At 45.9% G+C, this 26,120-nt stretch overlaps 1 protein-coding gene across 8 annotated transcripts in view; it reads right to left on the bottom strand.

Annotated features, from left to right (window-relative positions):
* Positions 1-26,120, bottom strand: part of SIN3A (SIN3 transcription regulator family member A) — a 68,589-nt gene that overhangs the window by 32,178 nt on the left and 10,291 nt on the right. For 4 of the 8 annotated variants that reach the window (XM_014575112.3, XM_075897390.1, XM_075897394.1 and 1 more), the window contains exons 2-5: positions 10,970-11,194; positions 4,314-4,490; positions 2,340-2,446; positions 1,479-1,761 (exon numbers count right to left, since the gene is read on the bottom strand). In XM_014575112.3, coding sequence (XP_014430598.1) covers positions 1,479-1,761; positions 2,340-2,446; positions 4,314-4,490; positions 10,970-11,158 — 756 coding nt within the window. In that variant the 5' untranslated portion in view covers positions 11,159-11,194. Of the gene's footprint in view, positions 1-1,478; positions 1,762-2,339; positions 2,447-4,313; positions 4,491-10,969; positions 11,195-14,024; positions 14,088-26,120 lie in introns of those variants that run through there. The other 4 variants (XM_014575114.3, XM_075897391.1, XM_006126255.3 and 1 more) reach the window with 3 other exon arrangements.

The following is a 26,120-nucleotide window of genomic DNA, read 5'->3' as shown; positions in this document are numbered from 1 at the left end:
AGCTCCACAGAGCTCTCCCTCCGATGACCCGAGGAAGAGCTCTGTGAAGCTCAAAATTGTCCCCCTTCCACCAGAAGTTGGTCCAATAAAAAAATCTCAACCATCTTGTGTGTCAAACCCAGGGGTCACAGCACCTACAACAGTGCAAATAACAATGGAAAATTCTACATGGAGCTTCATACTGCCAACAACCCTTCCCTTGGGGTTTCTATTTCTCAGCAGAAAACAGAAATAACCTTAGGAGAATATTGAGAAGTCCACTTTGTTCAATACTTAACTAATACTCATCAGAGACTAGGGATGTGTTAGTGTATATGAATAAACAGTTAACTGATGAGCCTGGGTTCATCCATTATCCTTCATGGTTATATGCAAGCTCTTTCTTTCTTCCTCTCCCACCCTCCCGGCACTGCTGCCTCTGTATAAGAGGCAGAGCATAGGCAAAGTAGCAGGTGGGAGCTGGTGCTCACAGGGAGCCAGGTTTTAAGCAGACTCCCTGTGCGCACCGGCCTCCAGGGAGCCACCTGCCCCCCACCCCCCCCGCTGCTGCCTCCTCCCCTCTCCCTCTGTGTAAACATGTAATCACTGAAAATTTCAGAGGTTAAATGTATACAAAACCCCCGCATGTTAACATCCCTATCAGAGACCCCATATCTAGTACAACTGAAAAAGGCACTAATTCTGCACCTACCAGATCATCCTCTGATATTTGAGCTCCACCCCATTTTCCTAGAGACTCTCCTTCTTCCCCCAAATAAAGGATATAACACTGGCTTTCATCTCCTTTGGTAGTCTCCACTTTTGGGAACGTTTGGAATAATTTAATGATTTTGGGTAACAGGTTCATTTTTTAATCAATGCAATATTTCCAAACCAATTAGTGAGGATTTTTTTTTTTTTAAACGTTTCAGAAAGGAAGTCAAATAAGCTATTTAGCAAAGGAGCACAAACTAAGGTTTTCAGATGCTACAGTAACAAAAATAGAGTCACTACTTTGTACCTGAATGTGCCTGTTCCAAGTCTAAAATAAAAGAGTGTTTCAGAAGTTTTGTATGAAACCTATCACTTCAGATTCCGTCTAAAATTTACTTTACAACCTAAGTCTTTCAAAATCAGTCACTTCCTGACCAAATCTGTAGAACCGCTTATATTCACATATGGTCCTTTTTTTTATGCTGACTGTTTGATGTCTGATTATTTTCACACTCATATTGTATCAGCAGAAAATACCAGAGGAGGTCTCCAGGAGCGATTATCCTACCATTTACATGCACGCTCACAGCTGCTGCTGGAGAAACAAACTGGTAAGTTTGCTGTAGTTTTCAATATGTGAAAAAGCTGCAAAAGTGATTCTTCAGATATTACAGTTTTTACATTTCCTTCAGTGAAATGTGAAACCTTTTGCAATCTTCTGTTCCCTACCATTTCTAAGCAGGGACTGTGTGCTTTACTCTGCTTAGGTCTCACCAATCGCTCACCTTACTGATTTTGGCAGGTGGGGGCTGTGGTGCTGGCTGTGCTGGGGTTGGAGTTGACTGTGTAGAAGGCTGGGATTGATGCTGAGGCTGTGGCTGAGGCTGTGGCTGGAGGCCATGGGTGGGGATCTGATGAACTTGCCCTGGAGTTGTCACATTCACCATGTCATTGGTCTGCACCTCAATTTTGTAGCCAGGTGGCAAGAAGGTATTGAAGCCCATGATCAAGTCAGGGTGACCTTTGAAGAGCTGAGAGACGCGGCTGATCACTCCTGGAGTGTCAATACTAAAAAGAAACAAGAGGACAGAAAGGTCACAAGTCTTGCAAGGACTCGCGCTGGTAAACTAGGAACCCTACACAATGGAACTTCACTTTCCATTCAAAGTTTTAACTAGCCATCCCTGGCCTGCAACAGGGACAGGAAGCAACACACAACTGATTCTTACTTATGTATTATTTAACTGGGCTGTAATGCAAGAACAATTTTATTTGTCCAAGTGACGCTAACTTAATGTGATTTGGCCACAGCTCAGAGTTCTGCAGCTCTTGGCAAGCAGACAACCAAATGAATCAGCCGCAAGGCCTGAACCTGTGAATTCCCACTCTCCATACAGAGACGTGGCACAAATGAAGGGAATCTGCTTGGGCTTCAGAATGGAAAATACTGACCAATGTTGCACTCCCAGCACTCTCTGACCAGCAGCGTGGAAGGAGCAAACAGGAGGGGAAAAGCTCTAGGAATTACCAAGGGATGGATAAACTCCAAAGTGCTAACCATCTCTTGCCCACGCCTCCTAAGCACACATCCGCACACATTCGTTCTCTCTAATCCAATATGAGGAAAACAGAATGTAAGTAGTTACCTTTGAGACTTGAATTCTTTCATTATGTCCAGGAAATCATTGTAGACCTGAGGCTGACTCCCAAACTGCAGCTTCACCTGATCAAGATAGGACAGCGCATCCTCCACCTGAGGGCAAAATAAGTTACAACTATACCTCAGAGCAAAGTGGGTGCCCACCATGAGCACGCACATTTGGAAAGGCAGCTCCCTCCACTAAGCCACTAAAAGGTGAGTAGGTAGCAGCGTGATCATAACATTGGCCAGTTTATCAAAGTGCTACCTGAGCGTTTGGTTGTCACATTCTATTGATCGGTTCATGCTAAAAAGATGTGGGTATTTTCCTGTAATGATGCATCAGCAGAAATAGTCACAGTGAACACCCTTCAAAGTTACCATTTCATCACTGGCTAGGGAGATTGGCAGTAAAAACTCAGAGCTGGACATGCACTGTTTTTCCTACATTTGTTTGTGGAAATTATTATTGGAGTCTAAGATTAAACATGGTGGGGAGAAACTGGGAGGAGAGTCCACGCATTAACACTGCCAGGTACACACTTGCATTTTCCAAATCCTTATGAGCCAAATCAAAATGTCTTTTGACTTAAAAAAAATTAAAAATCAAGTGGCTGTTAACTCTTAGAAGGCGATGTGGACATTTAGTTCCTATTTATGAACAATCCGTGGACCAATGCCTGACTTTCAGGAGGTTCTGTCTGAGCAGACACATACCTCAGTGGGAATTCTGGATGCTTCGTACATCTAAAAGGTGAGGCCACAAATGAATCCACTGCTAGAGCTATCAATATCCCCCTTTTGTTCATTAGCAGATTGTTTGGAGGTATGAAAGTGCCAACATACAATAGAAGCCTTCTGGAATAATACCTGATGACTGTAACTGAAGTTGTTTGTGTTTTAGTGTATGAGAAATACTGAAGTTGATTTTATAAAAAAAAGCCAATCTTGAACCATTAGAGGTTTGCCCCTGTTTCAAAAGGAAGCAGAATATGATCCCAGAACTAGGGGAATGAAATCCCCTGGAAAATAAATATTCTATTGTCCTGTTTCCTGTTTTAATGCAGAAGAAATGAAAGATGCTTCATTATGTTTTCCAAAAAAGGAGTTAGAAATAGATAAAGAATCATATACATGTGTTCTTACTACAGCTGATCTGAATTTAACCACTTCAACATGCTATTTTTGGTGGAAGGAGGAGACTAGGGGAGTTTATTGCAAACAGTCTCACTCACGCCTATGCACCTCCTCTACACCCACACACACAAAGCAACACATTCAGAAAAGCCACTCCATGCTGTAGTAATTGAACCCTTTCAAACCCAGGCTCTATACCAATACCCTTTTTTCCCCAAAACTGTTGATTGGAATTCCAGATTCCATTATTTCATTACAGTATTTGAAAGAAAAATGCATTAACAGAAGTGGGAGGGAAAGTGTTTGGCTTACACAGCCTAAATCCCTTCCTTCATACTGAAATATTAACAGTGAGTAGGGACAGCCTTCAAGTCAGAATTCCATAAGATTAAAGACAGGCTTCTGTAGCTCATCAGGAAAGCTTTAAACAGGCTGTCCAAGCAGCTCTTCTGGGAGGCTGGCATTACAAATGAGGTAGCCAAGGGCCCCGGATTACCCCCAAATTCTTGGCACAGGCCTCAAACTGCTGCCTGCTCTGCAACAGCAGAACACAAACAGAAGTTGACAGCTTTAAAGAGTGTATTGAATGTATATAGTTCTTCAATCCTTTCTTCTGATGTTCAATAAAATGTGATTATCCATTCATTTAGGCTGCTACACAAACTGAAGCTCACCACATTTACTAGATCACAGTAAGAAGAAGTGCTGCTGATGAACATTGGTACAAGACAGACTACATGGCACAGACTGCTCCTTGGAACGCCAGGTCAAAAGGCCAAGTAAGCAGTTGCTGGCGTTCACCCACACTCATTTTACAGAATGGCAAATTGGAGCTTGATGTTACCTTAAGCCGCTGAAACTGTTGCTGCCCCTGCACTGGTGCTGCTGGAGGGGTCGGGTGAGCATGACTCTGTACCACTTGGCTTCCATGAGGCTGCACAGGTGTAGTGTGATGGTGTCCACTATGGACAGTCGCTATAGCAGGCCCATGACTGCCTGAGCTCTGTGGCACAGCTGACACCTGGAGAGAGAGAAAAGAAAGCAGCTGGGGTTAGGGCTTTATCGGCTCTTGGAATTTCCCTACTGGAAAAAATGTACGTTAACAATTTGTGCTTTAATGGAGACATGGACTTAACACCTTTCACCAAGGCACAACACTCACAGTACTAAAAAACAACCATTTCTGCCATGAAAAAGCAGCTCCTTATTGTGAAGACAGTTTAAAAGCAGCTGCCTTGAGTCCTATCCAGCCCTGAATTAACAGCTGCTGCATGAACTTCATCTGGTGACTATCTGTAAAATGGGTATGAACTGCCAGCATCTCTGGATGAAAAAACGTCATTTTGAAATGGCGGAAGTCTGTACTTTCACCACAGCACCAAGACTAACAGTATTAAACAAACACAGTTTGGGCTCTTTAAGCATGATCTACAAAAGAAAAAAAATGTCAAGTGTCTTTCATATTTTTCTGGTTTCCAAAGGCCTTGAAGATTTTTTTGGAGACGTACAAAAGGAGGGAGCCCTTGCCATGTTTATGATAGAGATTCAGGTCCAGTCGAGCCTGGAAGACTCTCTGGTGCGTGGAGAATTAGTGAAGTGACCACCACCACAAGAGCCACGGGCAAAGGTGAAGGGAGAAGGGACTTTTAGGTAGATTTATTAGTGCAATCATATGAGGTGGTTGCTTGTGATGGCAGCCCTGGGACTGACTTTTTGGTTTAAGTCTTGCATTCCTAAAAAGCTCATGCTTCAGGGTTCCAGCTAGCCACTGGCAGGGGACAGAAAGGATTCGCCTGCCCCTGACGCATCAGAGATGGCCATGATTGGAGATGGGACATTTGGGAGAGTGGACCAGGACTCCAGGTGGCACCAAGCATTCTCTCAGCCACTTAGCTGGCTGGTTTTTGCTCACAGGCTCAGGGTCCAACTCATCACCAAATGTAGGGGCAGGAAAATATGATTACCTATTCTTCAATATGTGTTACTTGTGTCTATTCAATGTAGATGCGTGTGCGTGCCACATGCACCAGTGCCGGAAGATTTTCCCTCAGCAGTATCCATAGGATACTGGCTTCAGCATTCCTTGGAGTGGTGCACACATGCCAAGCTACGTAGGGCGCTGCCGGACCGCCCCCTGCCCTCCGTTCCTTCTTTCTGGAAACTCGACAGTGAGAAGGATATGAATGGACATGAGCAACACATCTTGCAGAACACCACTTATGGAAACAGGTAACATTACTTCAACTGCTTGCTCATGTCCATTCCACAGTAGGTGACTCTCAAGGCCCTTCAAGAACCTAGCTGTCATAGCCTGAGAAACTGATTGGCCTTGAGTCGGTGGATTAAAGGCCGAGATTGTGGCCAAGTGCACTTTGATGCAAGTGTGAGACCCTGATGTTTCAGATGGAGAAGGTGGTCTAAGACTGTTTGCAGGAGGGCCGCAAGAAGATTATGCCCCCGCTTGGCCCACACCAAGAATCTGGTCCATCTGGCTAAATAAGCCTGACTGCTGGATGGCATTCCGCTTTCTAAGAGGATTTGTTTCACTTCATGCAAACAGGACTGCTCCTCTGGGTTCAGCCGCGCCATGAACTGGGGGAGCAGAAGGTCCAGATATAGGAGATTGCCATGATCCTGGGACAACAGATCTGAGTGGATCAGCAGGGGCCAAGGCTGCAGCACTAGAAGGCTCCTGAGAGTACTGTACTGGTGCTGGTGTGATGAGGATCACTTGAGCCACATCCTGTTTGATCTTCACCAGTAACAGGAAGTAAAGGAATGTGTACAAGTGCTCCTCTGTCTGGGGAGGAGGAAAGTATCCAAGAAGGAACCCTCCTCTAGATCTAGTGTGGAGTAGAAACTGGGACACTTTGGCTACGTCTACACTGTAGACTTCTTGCAGAAAAGCTTATGCAAATGAAGCTCAGCATGGAATATCTCCACGCTTCATTTGCATAATTAATGAGCAGCCATTTTTGCACAAGAGGCTTTTGTGCAAAAAGGAGCAGTGTAAAAATCAAGGAAGAACGGCTCTTGTGCAAGAGGGGGTTTATACACAAAAAGGAGCCGTCTACACTGCTCTTTTTTGTGCAAAAGCCTCTTGCGCAAAAATGGCTGCTCATTAATTATGCAAATGAAGTGCAGCGATATTCCACACCAAGCTGCATTTGCATAAGCTTTTCCGCAAGAAGGCTACAGTATCGATGTAGCCTCAGCGTTAAGCCTTGTTGCAAACAAGTCCCCCCAGGGAGTGCTCCACTGCAGGAAGTGTGGAGGAGGCCACCACTAGGTGAAGAGCCCATTCATGGTGAGAAGACAACTGTCTGCTCAGTCAGTTGGGGGCAGCATTCCTGACTGCCTGAAGGGGCAGAGCCTCCAAAGAGCTGTTGTGTGAACACAGAACTCCCAGAGCTTCTTAGCAGAGCACTGTGGAGTGAGCTCCTCGCTGCCTGTTCATGTAGGACATTATGGCCGTGTTGTCCAGCAGGACTCAGTCCACTCTGCTCCACAGGTGAGGGAGGAAGACCACGTATGCCTTCTGCACCACTCTGAGCTACTTGATATTCATATTAAGAGCCATCTCATCCTGAGACCCGTACCCTTGTGTTTGCAGGATTCGCCCCAGTCAGTGTGGCAGAATGCAGTGTTGTCCAAAACGAAACGCCCATCATGGCATTTTCGTCAATCTGGGGCTTGAACTTTTGCCTTTCAGGTCCCGGACACAAGCCCAATGTTTTGAGGGGAGTATGAGAGTTTAGCATCTGTGTGCTCTTCAGAGAAGGCTGGCCCTGTCAAATGGGAGGTCCTGGCTGGATTGCTGCACCTCGCTGGACAGCCTTGGCAGAAGCAACCACGCCATGCTGCGCGTGGATCTAGCAGATGCCACTGATAGTGCTGCAGAGTCCACTACATCATATGCTGCTTGAAGCACAGCCCTGATTGCCGACCACCCCTTCATCAGTGAGAACTCTGACCTCCTCCCTGGTAGCATCTGGCAGAGAGGCCTTGAATTTTGACATTTCCTGCTACATGCTTAAATCATAGCGAGCATTCAGGGCCCAGTGATTTGTCAGGATGGGACCAAAGTACTTATACTCTGCTCTTTTTAGAAACAGAGGGGAGCAAGCAGGGCATCTGCCACAGAGCGTTAGCTATTTCAGCAACCCCATCATGATAGGGAAAGGCTTCTCTAGGCAGGGCGACCTGGCCCAACACTCAAAAGATAGTGTTCATCGACACCTCTGGTTCCTCAGCTTGGAGGCCACCAACGTTAGAAAGTTTTGATGAGTCCGGTTGTCATCATGTGGGACCACCGGAGGAACAAAGGAGAGGGTATTTGCCCTGACTGGCCCTTTTCAGGCGCTGGGGGGCTGATCTACTGGATCCTCTTTTACAGGTGGGGTGGCAGGCCTGGAAGTCTCTGGTGCTGGAGGACAACTGGTGTGGGGGGAGACAGAGGGCGCCTCCAAGCTCCAGCCACTGAGCAAGGAACCTGGGGCTGCATGAGAATCCCCCATGAGTTTCATGAGTACCCTTGCATGGACCAGCATGCCTGGGGCCAAGGCACACATTGCGGGCTCGCCTGCAGCACCGATGCATGGGGTATCAAAGATGGTGCCAACATCTGAGCCAATGGGAGAAAGAAAGGTTCCAAGATACCACATCGGTGAGCATTCCCTCCCTTCCCTTCCGTACCGGCTGCTCTGGGATGTGGCCAATCTCGGCAGCCATGGAAAACATCTAGACCAGCAACCTGGACACCAACAGCATTCCCAAGACTTGCGGAGAGGGTAAGGTGACTGGCACAGAGAGATGGTGCCAGTTCCACAAGACCTACCAGAATCTGGAGTTCTTGTATTCAGATGAAACTCACCGAAGAGCGTGGTGGCTGTGGGGAGGGTGGTGCCGAGCGCAGGGAGACCTGTCCTTTTAGTAGGTGCCAGAGCATAGAGCGTGTCTGACCCTGGCGCACCATGGCTGCCAGGGAGTGTATGCCTCCGAAGGTCTGTGCCCAGCCTCCAGCAACTCTTGTGTCAATGCACCCAACACCATTCTGTCCTTTATGGATCGTGCAGAGCTGCATAGTTCTTCTATCCACACGTGAGGGACAGCAAGAGCGCTATGCACTCGGAGACTGAAGTGCAAATTCATGGCAGAGCCAGGTAACCACCAGCACTGGCATCGAAATGATGTCCCGGCCCACCTTGAAAGTCTCTGGGGCAATGTACCCTCTAAGGCGGGCACAGCCACACAGGTGATTCATCAGCCCCGCCCAATCAATCAGCTGATGAATCACCTGTGAAGCTGTGCAGCTTAGAGGGAACCCTGTTCTGGGGTGAACTGAATATGAATGCCCAGGGTGGGAGGTGGTGACCGGTGTGCCTAGAGTGGTGCCTACTCAGACACGTGATCCACACCCTGATCTGCCACCTGTCTGGGCTTATTCTTGCAAGAGTCCAGGGACTTGTCTTTGCCTATCTTCTTAAGCCTTTTGGCTGGGACTACCAAAGAGGAACAGTTCTGGCTATTTGATAGTGCTGGGGGAGCGCTCTGCATTGAGGCACTGGTATTCTGTGCCAAGCCCAAGGGCTGGCCTTCTGGGGCAAGGGCAGACTCCATAAGTAAAGCCGTGAGGTGAATCACTCTGTCCTTTTCTGTCCAGGGTCAAAAAGATCTGCATGTCCTTCAACTCCTACCCACCTCCGCAGGTACTGCTCAGAGTCACCTAGGCTGAAGGTCACATGCAAGCACTCACAGAAGCAAAGCAATTACCAGGGTAATCCAGGTATCTCTCTATTTCTCTGCCATATTGGGGGCTTTGATGCACCTGCATTCCTCCTAATTTGCCCATATCATATAAAGATCTAGTCTTCTGTGGGCTGTAATACCTTGGTGTCATTTTGGAGGCTATGCTGACTGTGTGGGTGCTGGTGGCCTGTGAGATACCGAAAGTCAGACTAGATGATCTGGTGGTTCCTTGTAGCCTTGAACTGATTTCATGAGACAAATTCACATTTTTGCTTTGTTTCTTTTACCACCTATTTAATGGCACAATGATTAACATTTTGAATGAAGAAAACCTTTGTTAAAGATTCATCACTATAGCTCTTCAATTTAGGTGTTAGAGCTCCCAATATTTTTTGGCCCTCACAGAGATCCTCCAGCAAAAACTTGAGAAGATGCAAAAAACCAAGTGATAGAAATGTAGTCCTGCATTTTGCAAAAAACCAAGGCATGGATGATAGTGCTGGCAAAAACTAAAGAACAAACAAAAATAGGGGGCAAATATTTCTCTCTAGTGGTACGTGTTATGGATGTTAATGCGTAGACAACTACTGATAGAGAGGCAGCAACGCAGAAGGTGATGGGGACAGGTGGGAGCAGATGTATGGGAGTCCTCCGAGCACCAGCTCCTAGGATCCACCTGCCCCACCCTGCACTGTTGCCTCTATCAGGCTGCTGCGGGCCTGGCTCGCTGTGGACAGAGGCTGCTCCATGGCAGCAACCCATGTCCATGGGGGAGCTCGGACCCTTCCGCAGACAAGAGCTGCTGCTGTAGAGCAGCCTTTGTCCACGGGAGTTCGGATCCCCTGCAAACAGAGGCTGCTACTGCTCTGTATCAGTGGCAGCAGCGCGGGGAGCTGATATTTGAACAAGCTCCCCTCACAGACTGGCTCTCGCCTGCCACCATGGTATCTGATACAGAGGCAGCAGCACAGGGTGGCAGAGGGCTCCCCAGGAGTGGGACCAGGAGCTCACTGGCTGCTGCCCCTGCCCCCAGGGGCTATCAAATAGATGTGAAACCACTAACATTTGATGAGGTTACACAACTATTCACTTACACACTATCTAATATCCCTGTTGTGTGTCCAGAAACCTTATATGCTGCTTTAGAATAATAAGTACACATTTTTCAGATGACAAGATTTCCAAACTGGCAATGCTCTTTTAATGAGCACAAAAGGTCAGGATCTCGAAGGGAAGAATGCCACCTAATCAATCGCCCACATTACTTCCTGCTGCACCTGGATTTTCCCAGGAAGTCTCCCATACAAGTACTGATCCAATCCAGTCTGAGTTTATTAGTTTAAAAGGTCACAGCAAAGACTGAGCAGTTGCAGGACAAACTATCCTATTTAAAAGGAAAAACCCCACTTATTGGCCTACTCCTGACTAGGAGATCATTTAGAGATCAAGGTACAAAAGGATCTCCAATTTAGGCCTTGATTCAAAGTACTTAAGCACATACCTAATTTTATGCTTGTAATCAGCTGCCACTAAAATCGTGGGACTTAAAGCAAGCACTTAAAATCAAGCACATGCTTAAGTATACTGCTAAATTGGGCTCTTAAGAAGCCATTGTTGGCAAAATACCTGCTGTCACATGTAGAGCCCTACCATGGTTTAATAAACAAGTGCCTGGCATCATATGGTCAATGCTGTTCCCAATAGGAGACTGGATTATTCCTCTGGTTCACACTAGGTAAGACGCAAGCGTACCTGGTAGCTGGGAGTTACAGAGTACTGAATTCCGGTGGCAGACTGCATGGTCTCCGAAACTGCTTCATATACAGGAGGTGCTGGAGCAAGCACACGGTGCTGGTGTTGAAAAGCTTCAGTGCTGCTGGTGATACGTCTCTGCTGTGACGCATACACCGGTGACTCCTGCTCATCCAATCGCCGCTTCATTCTGAACTCATGCTCAGGGAAGCACTACAAAACCTGCTAAAACAGGTCAATTAACAAAGTGTGAGTAATCATTCTCCCTCAATGAATATTATGTTGAGCTCATCAACGGGAAGCATTGCACAGGTAAGGTAGGCTTCTAGGCATCCATTTAACTTAATTATTTCTTAGATAATTTTTTTGAAGTGGGATGTGGGTTTGCAATCAGGATTAATTTTTTCAGGTGATATAGTAAAACTGCATTTTTTTAAATACTAGCTTTTTTTTTAGAACTTAAATATTCAGACTGAAAGTAGAGGTCAATAATTTCTACAACTAAGTCAAACAAGTACATTTCTGACTTGATCATTAACATATGTAGTTTCTGAACAAAGCAACATTTTGCATGCAACATAGATGAGATGGTTGAGGAAGTTCAAGTAGCTCTTTCTTTATGGTGATGAATCTTTAGCAGACAGGTAAAGGCCTTACAAATGCTTATATTGAAAACTGAGTATCTGCAGCTGTGAACCTACAGTGACAACAGACAAATAAGAGGTTAGCTAGCTCTGTCAAAAGGAGTTTCAAGAAGTTTTGGGAGAGGGTAGGGCAGTGCTCACCAACCAGTAGATCGGGATCTACTGGCAGATCTTGGAGCCTCTGACAGGTGATCCTGACAAGTTTGGCTGGGAGGCTGCCAAGTGCCAGCACTTCATCTGCCCCTCTCAGCACTACCGTGCTGATCCTGCCCTTTGCCTTGTAGCTGCATCCCACCCACCCCACGGGGCCTCCTGCTTGCTGTGCAAGACATGGTAAGAGGAGGGAGTGCTGATATCTGGGTGCCCATCTCTCCCCCCCAATACCTCATCTCCACAGAGCAGAAAGGGACAGGGATGAAGAGAGTTTGCTGGCTGCACTTGGGAGTGGTGCAGGGCCAGAGTAGGGGTAAGCCTGCCTTAGTACCACTGTACCACTATCCAGACGCCACCTGTGGTAAGTGGTACCCAACTGGAGCCAGCATTCCAAACCCTGACCCCATTCCTGAACCCCTCCTGCACCCCAAACCCTTGTCCTAGTCCTCAGTCCCCCCTGCACCCAAACTCCCTTCTGCACCTCAACTCCCTGCCCCAGGCTCAGCTCAGAGACCCTCCCACACTCCAAATCCTTTAGCTCAAGATCAGTGCCTGTATCCCTTCCCCCGCACCCCAGCCCTCTGCCCGCAGCCTGAGAAAAGTGAATGAGGACATAGGGAGGGAGGATGGAGTGAGCAGGAGCAGGGCCTCAGAGAAGGGGCAGGAAGAAGGTGGGGCAGCGGTGTTTGGATTTGAGGTAGATCCTGGATTGCACTTAAATTCAAAAAGTGATCTTGTGCTTCAAAAGGTTGGAGACCCCTGGAGTAGGGAATTTAACTCTCGTTAATGCAGAGGTGGGGCTGTTGCTACACTTCAGAGGTGAAAGCACTGCGGGGAGCACGGGCCAAGTGGGGGACTCAAGCAGTTCGCTGCTGGCCCCATGAACCCCGGGGCATTTCAAAGCTGTAGTGGGGGGGGTTCCCAGCTGATCCCAGGCTGCACACAGCGTTTCAAAGCAGCAGACCCCCATGCTCCATGTGACGCTGCCACTTTGAAGCACCCCCTCCTTTTTCCCCTCCCTTGCTGCCTCTATCTGGGAGAGACAGCAAGGAGGGCGGGAGAAGCAACATGCCGACTAGCGTGTCAACTATCCGATAAGCATTTGTGTGTCGACTATCCAATAAGGATAGCTGACTAATCATTCACATCTCTATCTAGTACCACATCCTAAAGAGTGAAATTCTCTTCTCTGTGGTGTGGAATACACCTGGGTCTTTCCAAAGCACATATATAGCCTTGCCAGTTTCAGTGTAATTAATGAACACAATTCATTGCTAGCAAGGAAGCAAAGAGAAACTGTTCCCTGAGTAGATGCAACTGGGCTCACCCCTCCACCCCCCAAAAATACCTGCTAACCAACAACCTTCGCGCTACACTTCAAATATCAGCTTCCAAACAAATTCTAAATTGTGAAATTATATTAACTCTTCAGTCTGAATGCTTAATTGGCCAACCAGATGACCGACCGTGATCATCATTGCATGTATGTATAACAAGTATACGCACAACAAATTGTGTATCAGAGTCCATGTGCAAGTTCTTAGTATTTAAGAAAACCTTTGAAGGTGCAGACTAGTGTGTAACATCTTATTGCTTTCCCTGAAGCCTCTTCTCTTCTACAGTAAGTCCTTCTTTTCTTCTCCCCTCTTGTAGACTCTCACTTTTTTATTTGCTGAAGCTTGTCCCCCTCTTACAGAAGAGAATCCCCCATCAGGAACTTACCATATCTATGTTAGGGGTTGGGATGTAAAAACACCCTAAAACAGATAATCAGTTAACATGCCGTTTAATCAGTTAACCACTGCAGGTAGAGGACTGCTCCAGCCAGACCTGCCATAGCCACGGTCCAGCCAGCCAGGTCGGTTAACCGGTTACCTTGTAAGCAGGCCGGTAAGTCGCCTGCTTACTGGGTAACCAGTTAACTTCTTACATTATTAGTTAGTCGCCTTCTAATGCTGATCAATAAGCTCTGGAACAAGGAGGAAGGGATTACTAAAATCTAATTCACAGAGTACCAGGCCTAGCAGGCCACAGTGACATCTGAAGAATAGAAAGGCAAAAATCTAGGAGAAACTGAGTCAATTTTCCTAGTTTTATCTGCTGTTTTTAGACTGGTCTCTGCAAATTTGACTCCAGCATCTGCCCCGTGATTTCATTTGCTGTTACCTTCCTAGCAGTTAGAAACATTTTAGCTTTGTAAAAATAATATTTCACAGCTGGTCTCCAGACAAGTAAAACAGCAGAATTTGTCCATGCACCTTTGATAGAAGTACCATCTAGGATTTCACATCAGCGTGGTGACAATAAGGGCATGTCTACAATACAAAAATAAGTCAGTCAACATATAGCCATCACAGTAATTAGAGCAACGGTTCACATCCACTCTAGGGACGTAAAATCCCGTTTAATTGGCTAACCGATTAAACATATTGCTTAACCTGTTAGCTGAGTGCTGCTGCTCCAGCTGGGCTGAAGTAGCTCCTCTGCCCGCCGCTGGGCTGGAACAAACTCTCCCACCTCTTCCAACCACAGGCAGAGGCTGCTCTAGCCTGGCCAGCCACAGACAAGGGCTGCACTGTAGCAGCCCCCCCTCCCCCCCGCAGGCTTGGAACAGCTCTCTGCCTGCAGCAGGTGAGGCTACAGGTTAACTGGTTAAACCCTCACACCCCAATCCACACTGTACTATGTCTATAGCATGCAGTCTCACTAGCATCTTCCTCCAATTTAACTATGTGGAGCAGTGTACGGCCTGGACAACTGGAATGCCACCCCCGCTCTATCCCAGGGCTGACAGCCCTAGCAGGTAGGCCTCCATCTGCGAGCCATGAGCTGGGCTGACAGCCACCAGGCATCGTAAGTAACACAGTGTCTACCTACGATGATTTAAGTGCTACACCTCTTGTGGAGGTGAAATTATTAAGCTGACATAGTAGGTAACTTGTATATGAAGGAACCACGTTAGTGTAGACGTTTATAGAATGAGGTTGACGTACACTTTTTAACGTCAACCTAACACCATAGAGTAGGCCAGGCTTAAGTCAAGTCAAAGCCAAGTCTTGTAAAACACACAAACCATGTGCACTCAGGAATACGAAGCAACCAAGAGGTAAGTCTTAATGTGTCTACTTGATTTTTGTTCTGTCCCCTCCTCATCCTTACATTGTTAGCCTGTCTAGGCTTAGCTCATTCCTTATCCTTCTAACAGAGCAGCAACCACCACAAAAGCACTTCCAGCAGTTACAAAGGTAATGACTCTCTCCTCCCACTTCTCCACAACAAATCAGGCAAGAAACTTTTCCATCCAAATTCACAGTTTGTAGCCAAATGAGCCAGCTATTATAGGCCTAATATACAACCTGTGCAGGGGTATAATTCCTGAATACAGAAACAACAAAATGAAAGATACAGTTGCAGAGACCATCTAACATAGTGTGCACAACCTAACCAAGCTCTGCTGTGTGCTTTCCCACAAAAACACATTCCAATTTTCACGTTTGCTGGGCTAGTCAAGATTTAACACAGATGCTGAGCTGCATAAAAGGCTGTCTGAGGCCAAACTGCTAGAAGAGCCTTGCACCCTTACCTGTTGGGAGGATTACAATCCCAGCTGGGACTACAAGGTCATCCTTTTCTTTCAATGAGCAACTGAAGATCAAACTAAACTAGGCTGGGCTTCCAGATTGGTGGTACTCCTCTGCAGAAAGTGAGTTTCCATGAGAATATCAAAAGCCTCATCCCTGTGATGAAAGACCTAATATTTTGGATTGGGCTATACCATACACGCTCAGTGCCTGGGAGGTTAGCATACCTCATGTCTGAAAGCAGCACCAAATACTGCTCCAAAAGGCTACATCCACAGAACCACTAACCTTCACTAATGGTGAGTGAGCATGTGGGCCAAACCCCCGATTGCTGCTTGTTAGCTCATCCACAAACTTCCTCTTGGCCCAAGAAGTGACCATGCCCCATGAAATAAGTCTTCACTCAGAGGGAGAGGCAAGGAAACCCATTAATGTCTCCTTAATAGAAAAATGATTATTCAAGTGCATTTAAGACCTAGAGGCTGTGTCATCTTTTCTAGTCCCTTTGGAGTCCATAAAAAAGATTTCTCTTTGCATACATCTTTAGATATATGCAAAGAGAACTATGATGCTCTCTCCAGGTTCAAGAGGAATTATTTTAAAATAATCTATACGGGACTCTAGGCATCATAATACAATCGAATAAAACCCTACCTGCATTACAATAATCATGTCAAAACAGGAACTCTGCCAGTTAAATGGACAGCTGAGTGTGATGCAGAGTCTCCTTGGAAAAGGCAGGGCCAAAGCAAAAAGGCAGGATTTAAATAATTACTCACCTAAGACAGTTGTATTGCCATTGGGGACCAAAAGAAATGGATTCAGAGCTAAGTGCCACCTCAATCCTTATGGAAAGGCAAAGCGTGGTATCTACAACAAAAGGCAGACCCTTTTCTGGCAGAGATGGTAACCACCAACTATCCTGGATTTAAACCTATTCTGCTGGATCTAAATATTTTGTGAAGGACAAGATTAAGTTTCCACTTTGGGACAACTACCTCTTTCCTGGGGAACACTTGGATGAAAGGGAGGAAGAAATAAGATTCATAGGATGCCTGATCCATTCCTGAAGAAAATCTCTCTTGACCTAGATGCAGGAAACTTGCCATTTTGGAAACTTGCCAATGCTCATAGTGACAAACAAGACAATGATATTGCACCTAACCCAGAGAATGCAGACTAGCTGGAAAACCTCTGTCCTGAGCAACCAAGCCATAAAATAGACACTCTAGCAGCTCAGCCCAAATGACAAGGGGCCACGCCACACAGGTCACTTTCATTGTATTCTGCCCAACATGTAGGAATAACTACAGCTTGAGACAGGTTTATACTCCTAGTACCACCCTGCTTGCTGGCATCCAGGTATCATCTTCCCTCTGTATGGAGATCAGCACACACTACTCAGATTGCTCTATGCTCCAGCCAGTTCACAGGCAGATGGGATGGAACTACCGTAGGGGTGGGCAAAAGGGCCACCAAGCAAGTTGATCCAGCCCACGAAGGCCCTGCCGCTCCTCCACCCCCAGACCAATCATGGTGTGTGGCTGGGGAAGCAGGCCCCACCTGCCTGAGGCCCCGCCCCTTCCAGCACAGCCCAGGGCCACTTCTACACTTTCTGAAGTGGCCCCCAGTAAAAAATTATTGCCCAACCCTGAACTACAGGGTGGTCCCTCAACAACTGAAGCCGGCATCAGTCATTACATCAGATACTGAGATCCTGGAGTGACCTCACCTTGGAGTTTAGTTCCTTCTCTCCCACAACTTAAGCATTATCTATTGCCTGTGTTCCAGGAGACTGCTGGATCCTCACATGCAAGTCCCCTTTCCTTTGGTCACCACTCTGAGAAAAGCTGACAAACCAACGTTCTTCCCAACCTGCAGAGCTAGGCCAATTAAGGAAGCCATTTTGACGAAGATGCTGAGGATGCTCTGCTAAGCTGTCTTGCAGCTTGTACTCTCTTCTGAGATGGGAGACCCGTCCCTGCCATCAGGCTAACTCAGCTGCTGAGATGGGATCAGGTTTTGCCTTTTTGTATCTGAACATAAATCCCAGCCACACTAAGAGCTGCTAATTCCTGGACAACGTCCCTTGCTCCTAGAAGCGTTGAGACCCTCACCAGCATTATCATATTCACAAGGAAGAACATGACATTTCCTCTGTAACGCCACCATTACACCCTGTGGAGACTGAGCTGATGCCAAGGGGAAAGCCGTAACATTGCAGAAAGTTACAAAAGTCCACAGAGTAACATGCAGCAATCAGAGAGCAGTCAGTAGTCTGCTCCAGAGGGAGAGGGACACATGCAAGGGGTTCTGGTCAATATAGCCCCTAGAATGCTGGGTGGAGATCTTCATTATGCCAACCAGTCTCTATTTAAGAAGACAAAATATGGTCTCCTGTGCTCTGGGATTACATTATTTTCATCACAGAGATTTTAAAGGCTTGGCTAGTGCTTCCCCAAAGAACTTTTCCCCATTGAGGGAGACTGCAAGGAGCTCCTGCTTTGTTGCCTATTCCTCTCTCCATGAGCATTGCTAGAAGGCTCTCCCTCCTATTCAGGTTGCATGACCATAATGAGGGAGGCCTCTACGAGGAGGGTACACTTCTTAGTTGAAGACAACTGCAGTCAACTAGAGGGCAACAATCCCAACACTTGTGCCATTCTTTAGACAGCCTATAAAATGTATGCTTTGCCTTTGGGAAGGCTGTTCTGGCATCTGGTTTCATGTTTTTGTGAATGGGGAAAGCACTCATGTTGTTCTGAGGAGACATTTGTAATGATGTGACCCATTTAAGTACCTAGACAGAGTATCAAGGACTTTGAGATGAAGAGCAATGCACCGATTCAGGATGCTAAAATGTGAATACTATATATATATTATTTCAAAATCTACAAAAAAGCTTTTATCTAACCATAAGCATCTACTGTAAACTAAAAGAACAGAGAAACAGATTAACTCAGATTGTGTCTGGATTCAACATCTAGAATATAACATTTACTCAAGTGACATATCCGTAACTCTAATTTTAAATTTGTTAAGTACTCAGGGCTCTGGGAGTGAGCCAAAATGTGATAGGAACTCTAACTTAATTATTTTAAATGAAGTAACAACAATGACTAGGACAATGAAAAAAGTAACAAGGAACTTTTAAGTAGGGATGTAATAGCATAATCCTTTAAACAGTTAACCAATAAGCATAAGTTTATCGGTTACCATAAGGGTTACACACCATCCTATGCTGCTTCCTCTCATACAACTATGTAATCACATCCTCAAGATGTTGCACATGCATACCTAAATCTTGATGCATCTTCAAACACCAGAATTTCTTAGAAAAAAGTGTAACAAGGAACAGTTTAACACACAGTGATTTACCCAATGACCCTTATGTCCTAATTCAAGTTACAGGCAGTCCCCGAGTTACGCGGATTCAACTTATGTCGGATCCGCAGTTATGAACGGGGTTTGCTGCCCATCTCCCTGGTCTGCTGGAGATCAGCAGACCAGGGAGACGGGGAGCAAAGCCTCTGAGGACGCTGGCAGCGGGACAGCCGCGGCGCGTCTGGGCTGTCCGCTGCCCGCGTCCTCAGAGGCTTTGCTCCCCGTCTCCCTGGTCTGCTGATCTCCAGCAGACCAGGGAGATGGGGAGCAAAGCCATGGAGCAAGCGGGCAGCGGACAGCCCAGACGCGCTGCGGCTGTCCCCCTGCTGGCGTCCTCAGAGGCTTTGCTCCCCATCTCCCTGGTCTGCTGGTCTCCAGCAGACCAGGGAGACGCGGAGCAAAGCCACGGAGGACCCGGGCGGCGGGACCGCGGTGCGTCTCGTTCCACCGCCCGCGTCTCCCTGGTCTGCTGGGGGGGGGGGGGGGAAGCACAGCTAGTATGCCCCCCCCCCCCCAGCAGACCAGGCTTTTCTCCGGACGCCTGTGGTAGAGCAGCTGGGGCGCTGCCGGTTGGTCCCGCAGCGCCGCTCTGGGCGCTACTGGACCAACCCGGCAGCACCCCAGCTGCTCTGCCCCAGGCGTCCTGATTCAGCCGCTGCTGGTCAGTTTCAGCAGAGGCTGAATCAGGACGCCTGGGCAGAGCAGCTGGGGTGCTGGTGGGTCGGTCCAGTAGCGCTGAGAAGCGGCGCTACTGGAGCAACCCAGCAGCACGCACCCCAGCTGCTCTGCCCCAGACGTCCCCAAGTCAGCTGCTGCTGAAACTGACCAGCGCTGACTACTACAGGAAGCCCGAGGCAGAGTTGCTCTGCCCCGGGCTTCCTGGAATCAGCCACTGATCAGTTTCAGCAGCAGCTGACTTGGGGACGCCTGGGGTTCTTAAGTTGAATCTGTATGTAAGTCGGAACTGGCGTCCAGATTCAGCCTGTTGAAACTGATCAGAGGCTGATTCCAGGAAGCCCGGGGCACAGCAACTCTGCCTCGGGCTTCCTGTAGTCAGCCGCTGGTCAGTTTCAGCAGCGGCTGAATCTGGACGCCAGTTCCAACTTACATACAGATTCAACTTAAGAACAAACCTACAGTCCCTATCTTGTACGTAACCCGGGGACTGCCTGTACAGGCAACAGACATCTTTTCACAAACTGCCTGAAACTTTAACATGCATTCCTAAAAGTTTTATATGCTACGATTAGCATGTGCAACACTAACAGTGCAGCTACTACTTTGGCTTTTAAAGGTTTGAATGGGGTAGTCAATAGGTGGATTTGGGGGGCCAACTCTGAACAGGAGCAAGAAATCATAATGAGGCAGGAGAGAGTTAAAAAGGGAAAGACACAGAATAGGAGGAATTGAGAAGGTCAAACAGGGACAGATTTTTACCTAAGTAAAGTATCTTAAGTGTTTCAAGGCTCTCTTCTCATTTGGACCTGGAAAGAGTGCTGGGTAGGACAGGGAAACAAGATTTTTTTTTTTTGTTAGTTCTTGGGACTCCGAAGATTTGCACTCAATTTCCACCATCGACCTCCTTGGGTTAGCTACCAGCCCTTGGTGCCTCAGTTCTCCACTTGAGCAATGGAAATAACAGCACTGACCAGCCTGACCGGGGTGTTGCTAGAACAAATATATACTGAAGATGGTGTGGCACTCGGACTATGGAACTGTGGACTATACAAGTACCTAATATCGATATGGAAGAGACATTAGATGAACCCCCTGAAATATTCAGAAGAATTGACAGCAAGGCAAAATGATGACAGTCCACTCATTAGACAGATATGGATCTTATCTAGGCCTCAAACAAGGTGCTACTAGGCCAATCAAACTCCAACTACCTTAAGCCACAGGTGAAAAGGAAGCATGGGAAAAGTGCTGATAAGGCATTCATTTATACACTCACAGCAGCAGCTGTTAGTGATGATCTCATGGTAATAATTTGAGAGAACATAAAGTGAACCAAAATTTTACATAAGTAAATTTTCCCTCCTCCACAGTCTTCAATTTCTACAAAGAACATTGTCTTATATTTTAAATTCTCATATTTTGAACTTTTATATATATTTGTATTTTTTTTTTGTTTGTTCTTGTAAGCCACCTTGAATATTTTAAATAGAAAGGCAGGGTAAAAATATTTAAATAAATAAACATTTCTTCCATCATTAGTGCTCAGAATAACTAAAGGTTATGTCTACACTTGCAAAACTTTAGTCATTCATGGGTGCTTAACTTGTTCCCCTCTCCCCCACCCCACACGCATGAACGACAGAGATTTGCTACAGCAAGTGCAAATGTGAATGATGTTTAAGTGAAAGGCACTTTTTGGAGGTACAAGTATTAGTGCTAACAAACAGCACTCACACACACTGACTTAGACAAGGCTGTGTCAACACTCTTGTCTCTAAAAGCTGCGTAATATAGATATACCCTAAAAAAGCAACAACAGGGAGGAAAAAGAAGCATGTGATCAAATGTACACCCATAGCCAGACAGGATAGAGGAACACATTTTACAGGCCTCAATTTTCTGTTCTGGCTTTAACAACCATAAAAGCTTTCCAAAGCTGGAGAAGACCAGAACTGCAATCTGGACAGAAAACGATTTATAAATCCTGGAAACTAAACTAATGTGTGTGCCAATTTCAACATGACATTTCTCATTCCAAGACTTACACGTTCCAAAAGACCTGAACTGAGTGCTCCCTGATTGGCCTGATCGTGAATATGACACATATCGTCACAACAGCAGGCAAAGGAAATTTGAGATCTATCCACTGCATATTGTAATCCAGTGTGAAAATTTCTTTCCTCTTCACATGCCTTCAAGAACTCCAGTCAGTCTAGTATTTCTTCATTTTAGTTTCCCATAATTTAGTGTCTGTGGTATTTCGATTTAATAGCACTTTGTCCATATAATGTTCAAAGCATTGACAAATCTATAGCTCTGCTGCCATTTAATAATTTAAATTTATTTAACACTGGTCTCCAGTGGTAGCAGTAGACAGTCTCAACACTGTTTTACTGAAAGCCAATATTTTACTAACTAAACCAACTTTGGAAAGTCAAACCTATACCTCTGTTCCAACCAATATGAGATTAGACACAGTCAGGACTGTGCTTCCAGGCAGCACAAGTCTAGATTTCATCTAGGTGTGTAGAATTACTTCCAACACTGAGAGCATGATGATCATCAACATATGTATCTTAACAGCCCCATTAAGTAGGAGAGCATTGATCACCATTTATATTGGAAAAATTGACAGAGAAATATTAAGTGACTTGCCCAAGGTCACACAGATAGTCTGTGGCAGGGTCAGGAATTAAACTGCAATCGCCTGAAATCCAATCCAGTGCCTTAAGATCAATAATGCTGCACACAGCAGAGCAAATTAAAATCACCCATGGACGAAGCCTGAACTGTGAAAGCTAAGAAGGACTGAAATACCACCATCTTTGCTGAAGACCTTTGGATTTCACAGATTTACACTGAGCTGGTATACATCTAATGGGTGAGCTACCTATATACCACTCCAAGTTGAAGACAGTTCCTCAGTTCAACCAGAGGTGGTTTTTTGGCTATTACTAGATGCTCATTTAAGGTAGCACACCTGTTTTCTAAAACATTTTCATTAACGGAATATTACTTAATAGGTTTTCTGTTTAACTGAGTCAGTTCCCTTCAAAACTATTTTTTAGTATACTGAAAGTGTATTTAAATCCTTGCACACAGAAGCCACTGAATCCCAATTATACTTTTGAGGATACAATCATTTTGTAACAACACTCCTTTCTCTCTCCATACTAGGGATGCCATTGTGGATTGTGTAAACATGTACACAGTTAATCACTGAACCTGGGCTCATCAGTTAACCTTCATGGTTACATGCAGGTGGGAAATAGTGCTCGCAGGGAGCCCTCATGTCTTCCCCTTCTGCGCAGCTGCATTTGACAGACAGGCTGCAGCGCAATGGGGACAGGCAGGGGTCAATCCTGGCGGGGAGCCTGCTTTTAAGCTGGCTCGCCCCGCAAACACTGACTCCCACATGCCCTCCCCCCATGGTTACATGTTTGCCTGAATAAACACATTTTACCATCCCTACTCCATACTGCAACCCTTATCGTTGTTGAGTACCAGGTCTGCTAGAATTAAGGCTGAGAACTTATTTCTGCCAACTTCAAATGCTCTAAAATCCACATGCCTACTCATATTGTTTTGAAATTTAGTGTGCCTCAAGGGGATGCAGGGTAGGGCTAGCAATCCAAATTCAGAGTCATTCAAGCAAGAAGTTCTCAACCTACAGAACCCTGGGGTGGGGAGGGAGAAGTCTCTCTTACAGTTGACAGATTCTACCAACTTTTTTTGGTCTGCCAAAATCAAATTGTGACTCTGATCATGCCCAAAATGGTTTCCATCACTCACTTACCCACTTAGGCTATGGCTACACTGCCGGTTTTTCTCGGCAGAAGATATGCAAATCGTGCTCTCATTTGCATATCTTCTGCCGATCCTTTTTATGGACGAGGTTTTGCCGCTAAGAAGCCCCGTGTAGATGGGGCTATTTGTCGGGGAAAAAACCTTTTGTGCAAGATCCTGTAAACCTTATTTTTTGAAGAACAAGGTATCTTGCGCAAAAGGGTTTTTTCCCAACAAATGGCCCCATCTACACGGGGCTTCTTAGCGGCAAAACCTCTTCCGCAAAAAGGATCAGCAGAAGATATGCAAATGAGAACACGATTTGCATATCTTCTGCCAAAAACACCAGCCGTGTAGACATAGCCCTAGTGTGCGGCACTCACTAACCACCTGAGACAATATTCAAAATGGAGATTGAATGTCTAGAAATGCTTGTGAATCAAATTGATTACACTGTGCATGTGCAGACAGAAAATCCAAGAGGGATGCTGGCCAGCCACGAATGCAAGATATAAGTTCCTAAAGGGGTGCTGTTTTGGCCATTAAACCTGAGCCACATCCCCACCCCTTAGCAAAAATCTGAAAGTGAAATTAAGGCATATTGCTACAATTTGGCTCTGTCAAAGAGGGGTTTTATTTTGGAGCAATATAATCGGAGTATGTCACAAGATTCAGAAAGTGCTCAACTACTTCCAAAAAGAAATGAAAATGCTTCCTGGGCGAGAAAAATTAAGGGATTATGAAGAGAGGAATAAAGTGGAGATTGATGGTAGGGGAGAGAAAATGTGGTGATGGGTGAACCTGTCAGCTCTACTCCTGGCATGTGTATGCCAGGATCTGGGGGCATCCACCCCTTTAGGGGAACCTGGGCAGGCTTGGGGCATGAACTCAGAACACACAGCAAGGCTGGGGTTAGGAGTGGAGGGGGCACGCTTGATGCACATCATTGACAAACACTGGCACTGGGGAGAGGGAAATGAGAACACCCACTCAGATGAATGGTGCAGTTTATAAATCTCAGAGCTATTGTTTCAGGTTGTAGTCATCTCCATGGGTTGTTCTCAGTCAGCTGACATCACCACATTAAGATGACTGGGTCCCTTCACACCTTTCTGAGCCTCCTATAGGGTAGATGGATGTACAAGCTTTGTCCAAGTCACTTCTGTTTGTACCACAGTTTCCTCATCAGTACAATGATGAAGCCCTTGAGATCTACTGATTAAAAAACCACATAATATCTGGTCACAAAACCATTTCAACTGCTAACTTGTACGATGACAATTGCCTACATTATCATTAGCCCCTAATATCATTTCTCTTTGTTAAAACAAAAAAGAGACTAGAAAATTCTCTCACGTAAAACTTCATTGCCACCAAGCTAAGTTTGCCTGGTGGCATCATGTGTCCTTTGCTGAACCCAGCAATACTTAATTCTTCTTAAAACAAAATAAATAAAGAGTTAAGGAAGATATAACCCTAACTCTGCCCTTTCTTAGGCAATACCTCAATAGACTCACAGAAGAGAAAGTAGCTGAGGTACTTTGTAATGGGCTAACTTCTGTTGATGACAAAGATGAAGACGACATCGGTGTAAATTTGAAAACTTCCCTCCCTCGCTAACAGAAGAACTCACCAACCCAATTACAACACTGTATACACTGCGCAGTTTGTCCACATCACATATGTTCACACATGGCCTTTGCACAGTACTGAACAGGCGTTATCTACAACACTTTGCTTCTCCATGAAAGAGCACCACATCTGTTAACATTTCAATCCCTTCAGCACCTTTATCTTTGTGCAGATAATGCCACTGAACACTACATTTTCAATTACCTCTGGTTAAATCCACAGACCACACCTCTGGTTAAATCTACCCACCTAACAGCTGACAATTCCCATGGCAGGAAGACTCCAGTACCCTGCTACTGACAACCATACAAAGCAGGGATAAAAAAAAAAAAAGAAGCATAGTGATCTCTCAAGGTACGTGATCAAAGAAAATAGTTGCATGTGTACAAGGAGAGGGAGTCACACCTCCTTCCCCAGGATCATGACCGTTCCATATTGCTTCATATCATAACTCTGCAAAACTGTTCTCACTAATCCCCCCATAATTCAATGAAACTATACCTAAAACAGATGGAATCGATGCAGATAATTCCCAGTGGCTATTGCAGAGTTAGGATAACGCCAATGCAATCTTAACTTCTGAAAACCAGGAAATGAAAAGATAGAGTTCTGCTGAACTCAATATTATGGAAGGGCACAAGAGTCCTCCAGGAAACTGTAATTCTGAGTTAAAGGTTTTTTGTCAGTGAATTTCACCTTAATTATCCATAGCGTGTATACGCTGGCATTCAGGGTACCTGCTATTTCAACAGAGGAGTGTGCTGAGGTAACTATTGACAAAGAAAAGTCCCTTGGACACAGCAGTGGAGACCACAACCACAAGCCCTCCTCAGATATTCATTCTTTGATTAGATATTCAAAAGGTACTTAATTGCATATACTGTTCTTTTAGATGAGTTGTTCACTTAAAGCCATTACTGACATCTTTATTTAAAGACAGGTAAGCCTATATTCATCACTATATATTTGAGAGAATCTGTCTGTCTTTCTGTCTGTTCAAGAACTCCTCCTAAATGGTAAGAGCTAGGACCACCAAATTCAGCATACAGCTTCCTCTTACCAGAACTTAAAACAAGTTAAGGGTTTGGTGGTGCCAGGAAAACAGGATGTGCCTAGAATGGGATTGCTTCTCATAAAACCACACAGAAAAGAGGCAAAATCACCAGGCTGGCTGGGAGTGTGCCCCCTGCCGCCCCCCCCCCCCCGCCCCATCTAGGACTGCCCCAGCCACAAGCCTCCTACCCCCAGGTGCCCTTTGGAGAGGGGGAATGAAGCTTCCTCACTCCCCCCAGT

This window comes from Pelodiscus sinensis, chromosome 14, assembly GCF_049634645.1.
Source record: "Pelodiscus sinensis isolate JC-2024 chromosome 14, ASM4963464v1, whole genome shotgun sequence".
NCBI classification, from domain to species: domain Eukaryota; kingdom Metazoa; phylum Chordata; order Testudines; family Trionychidae; genus Pelodiscus; species Pelodiscus sinensis.
The sequence above is the reverse complement of the archived record's forward strand: the minus strand, read 5'-3'. Positions and strand labels throughout refer to the sequence as shown.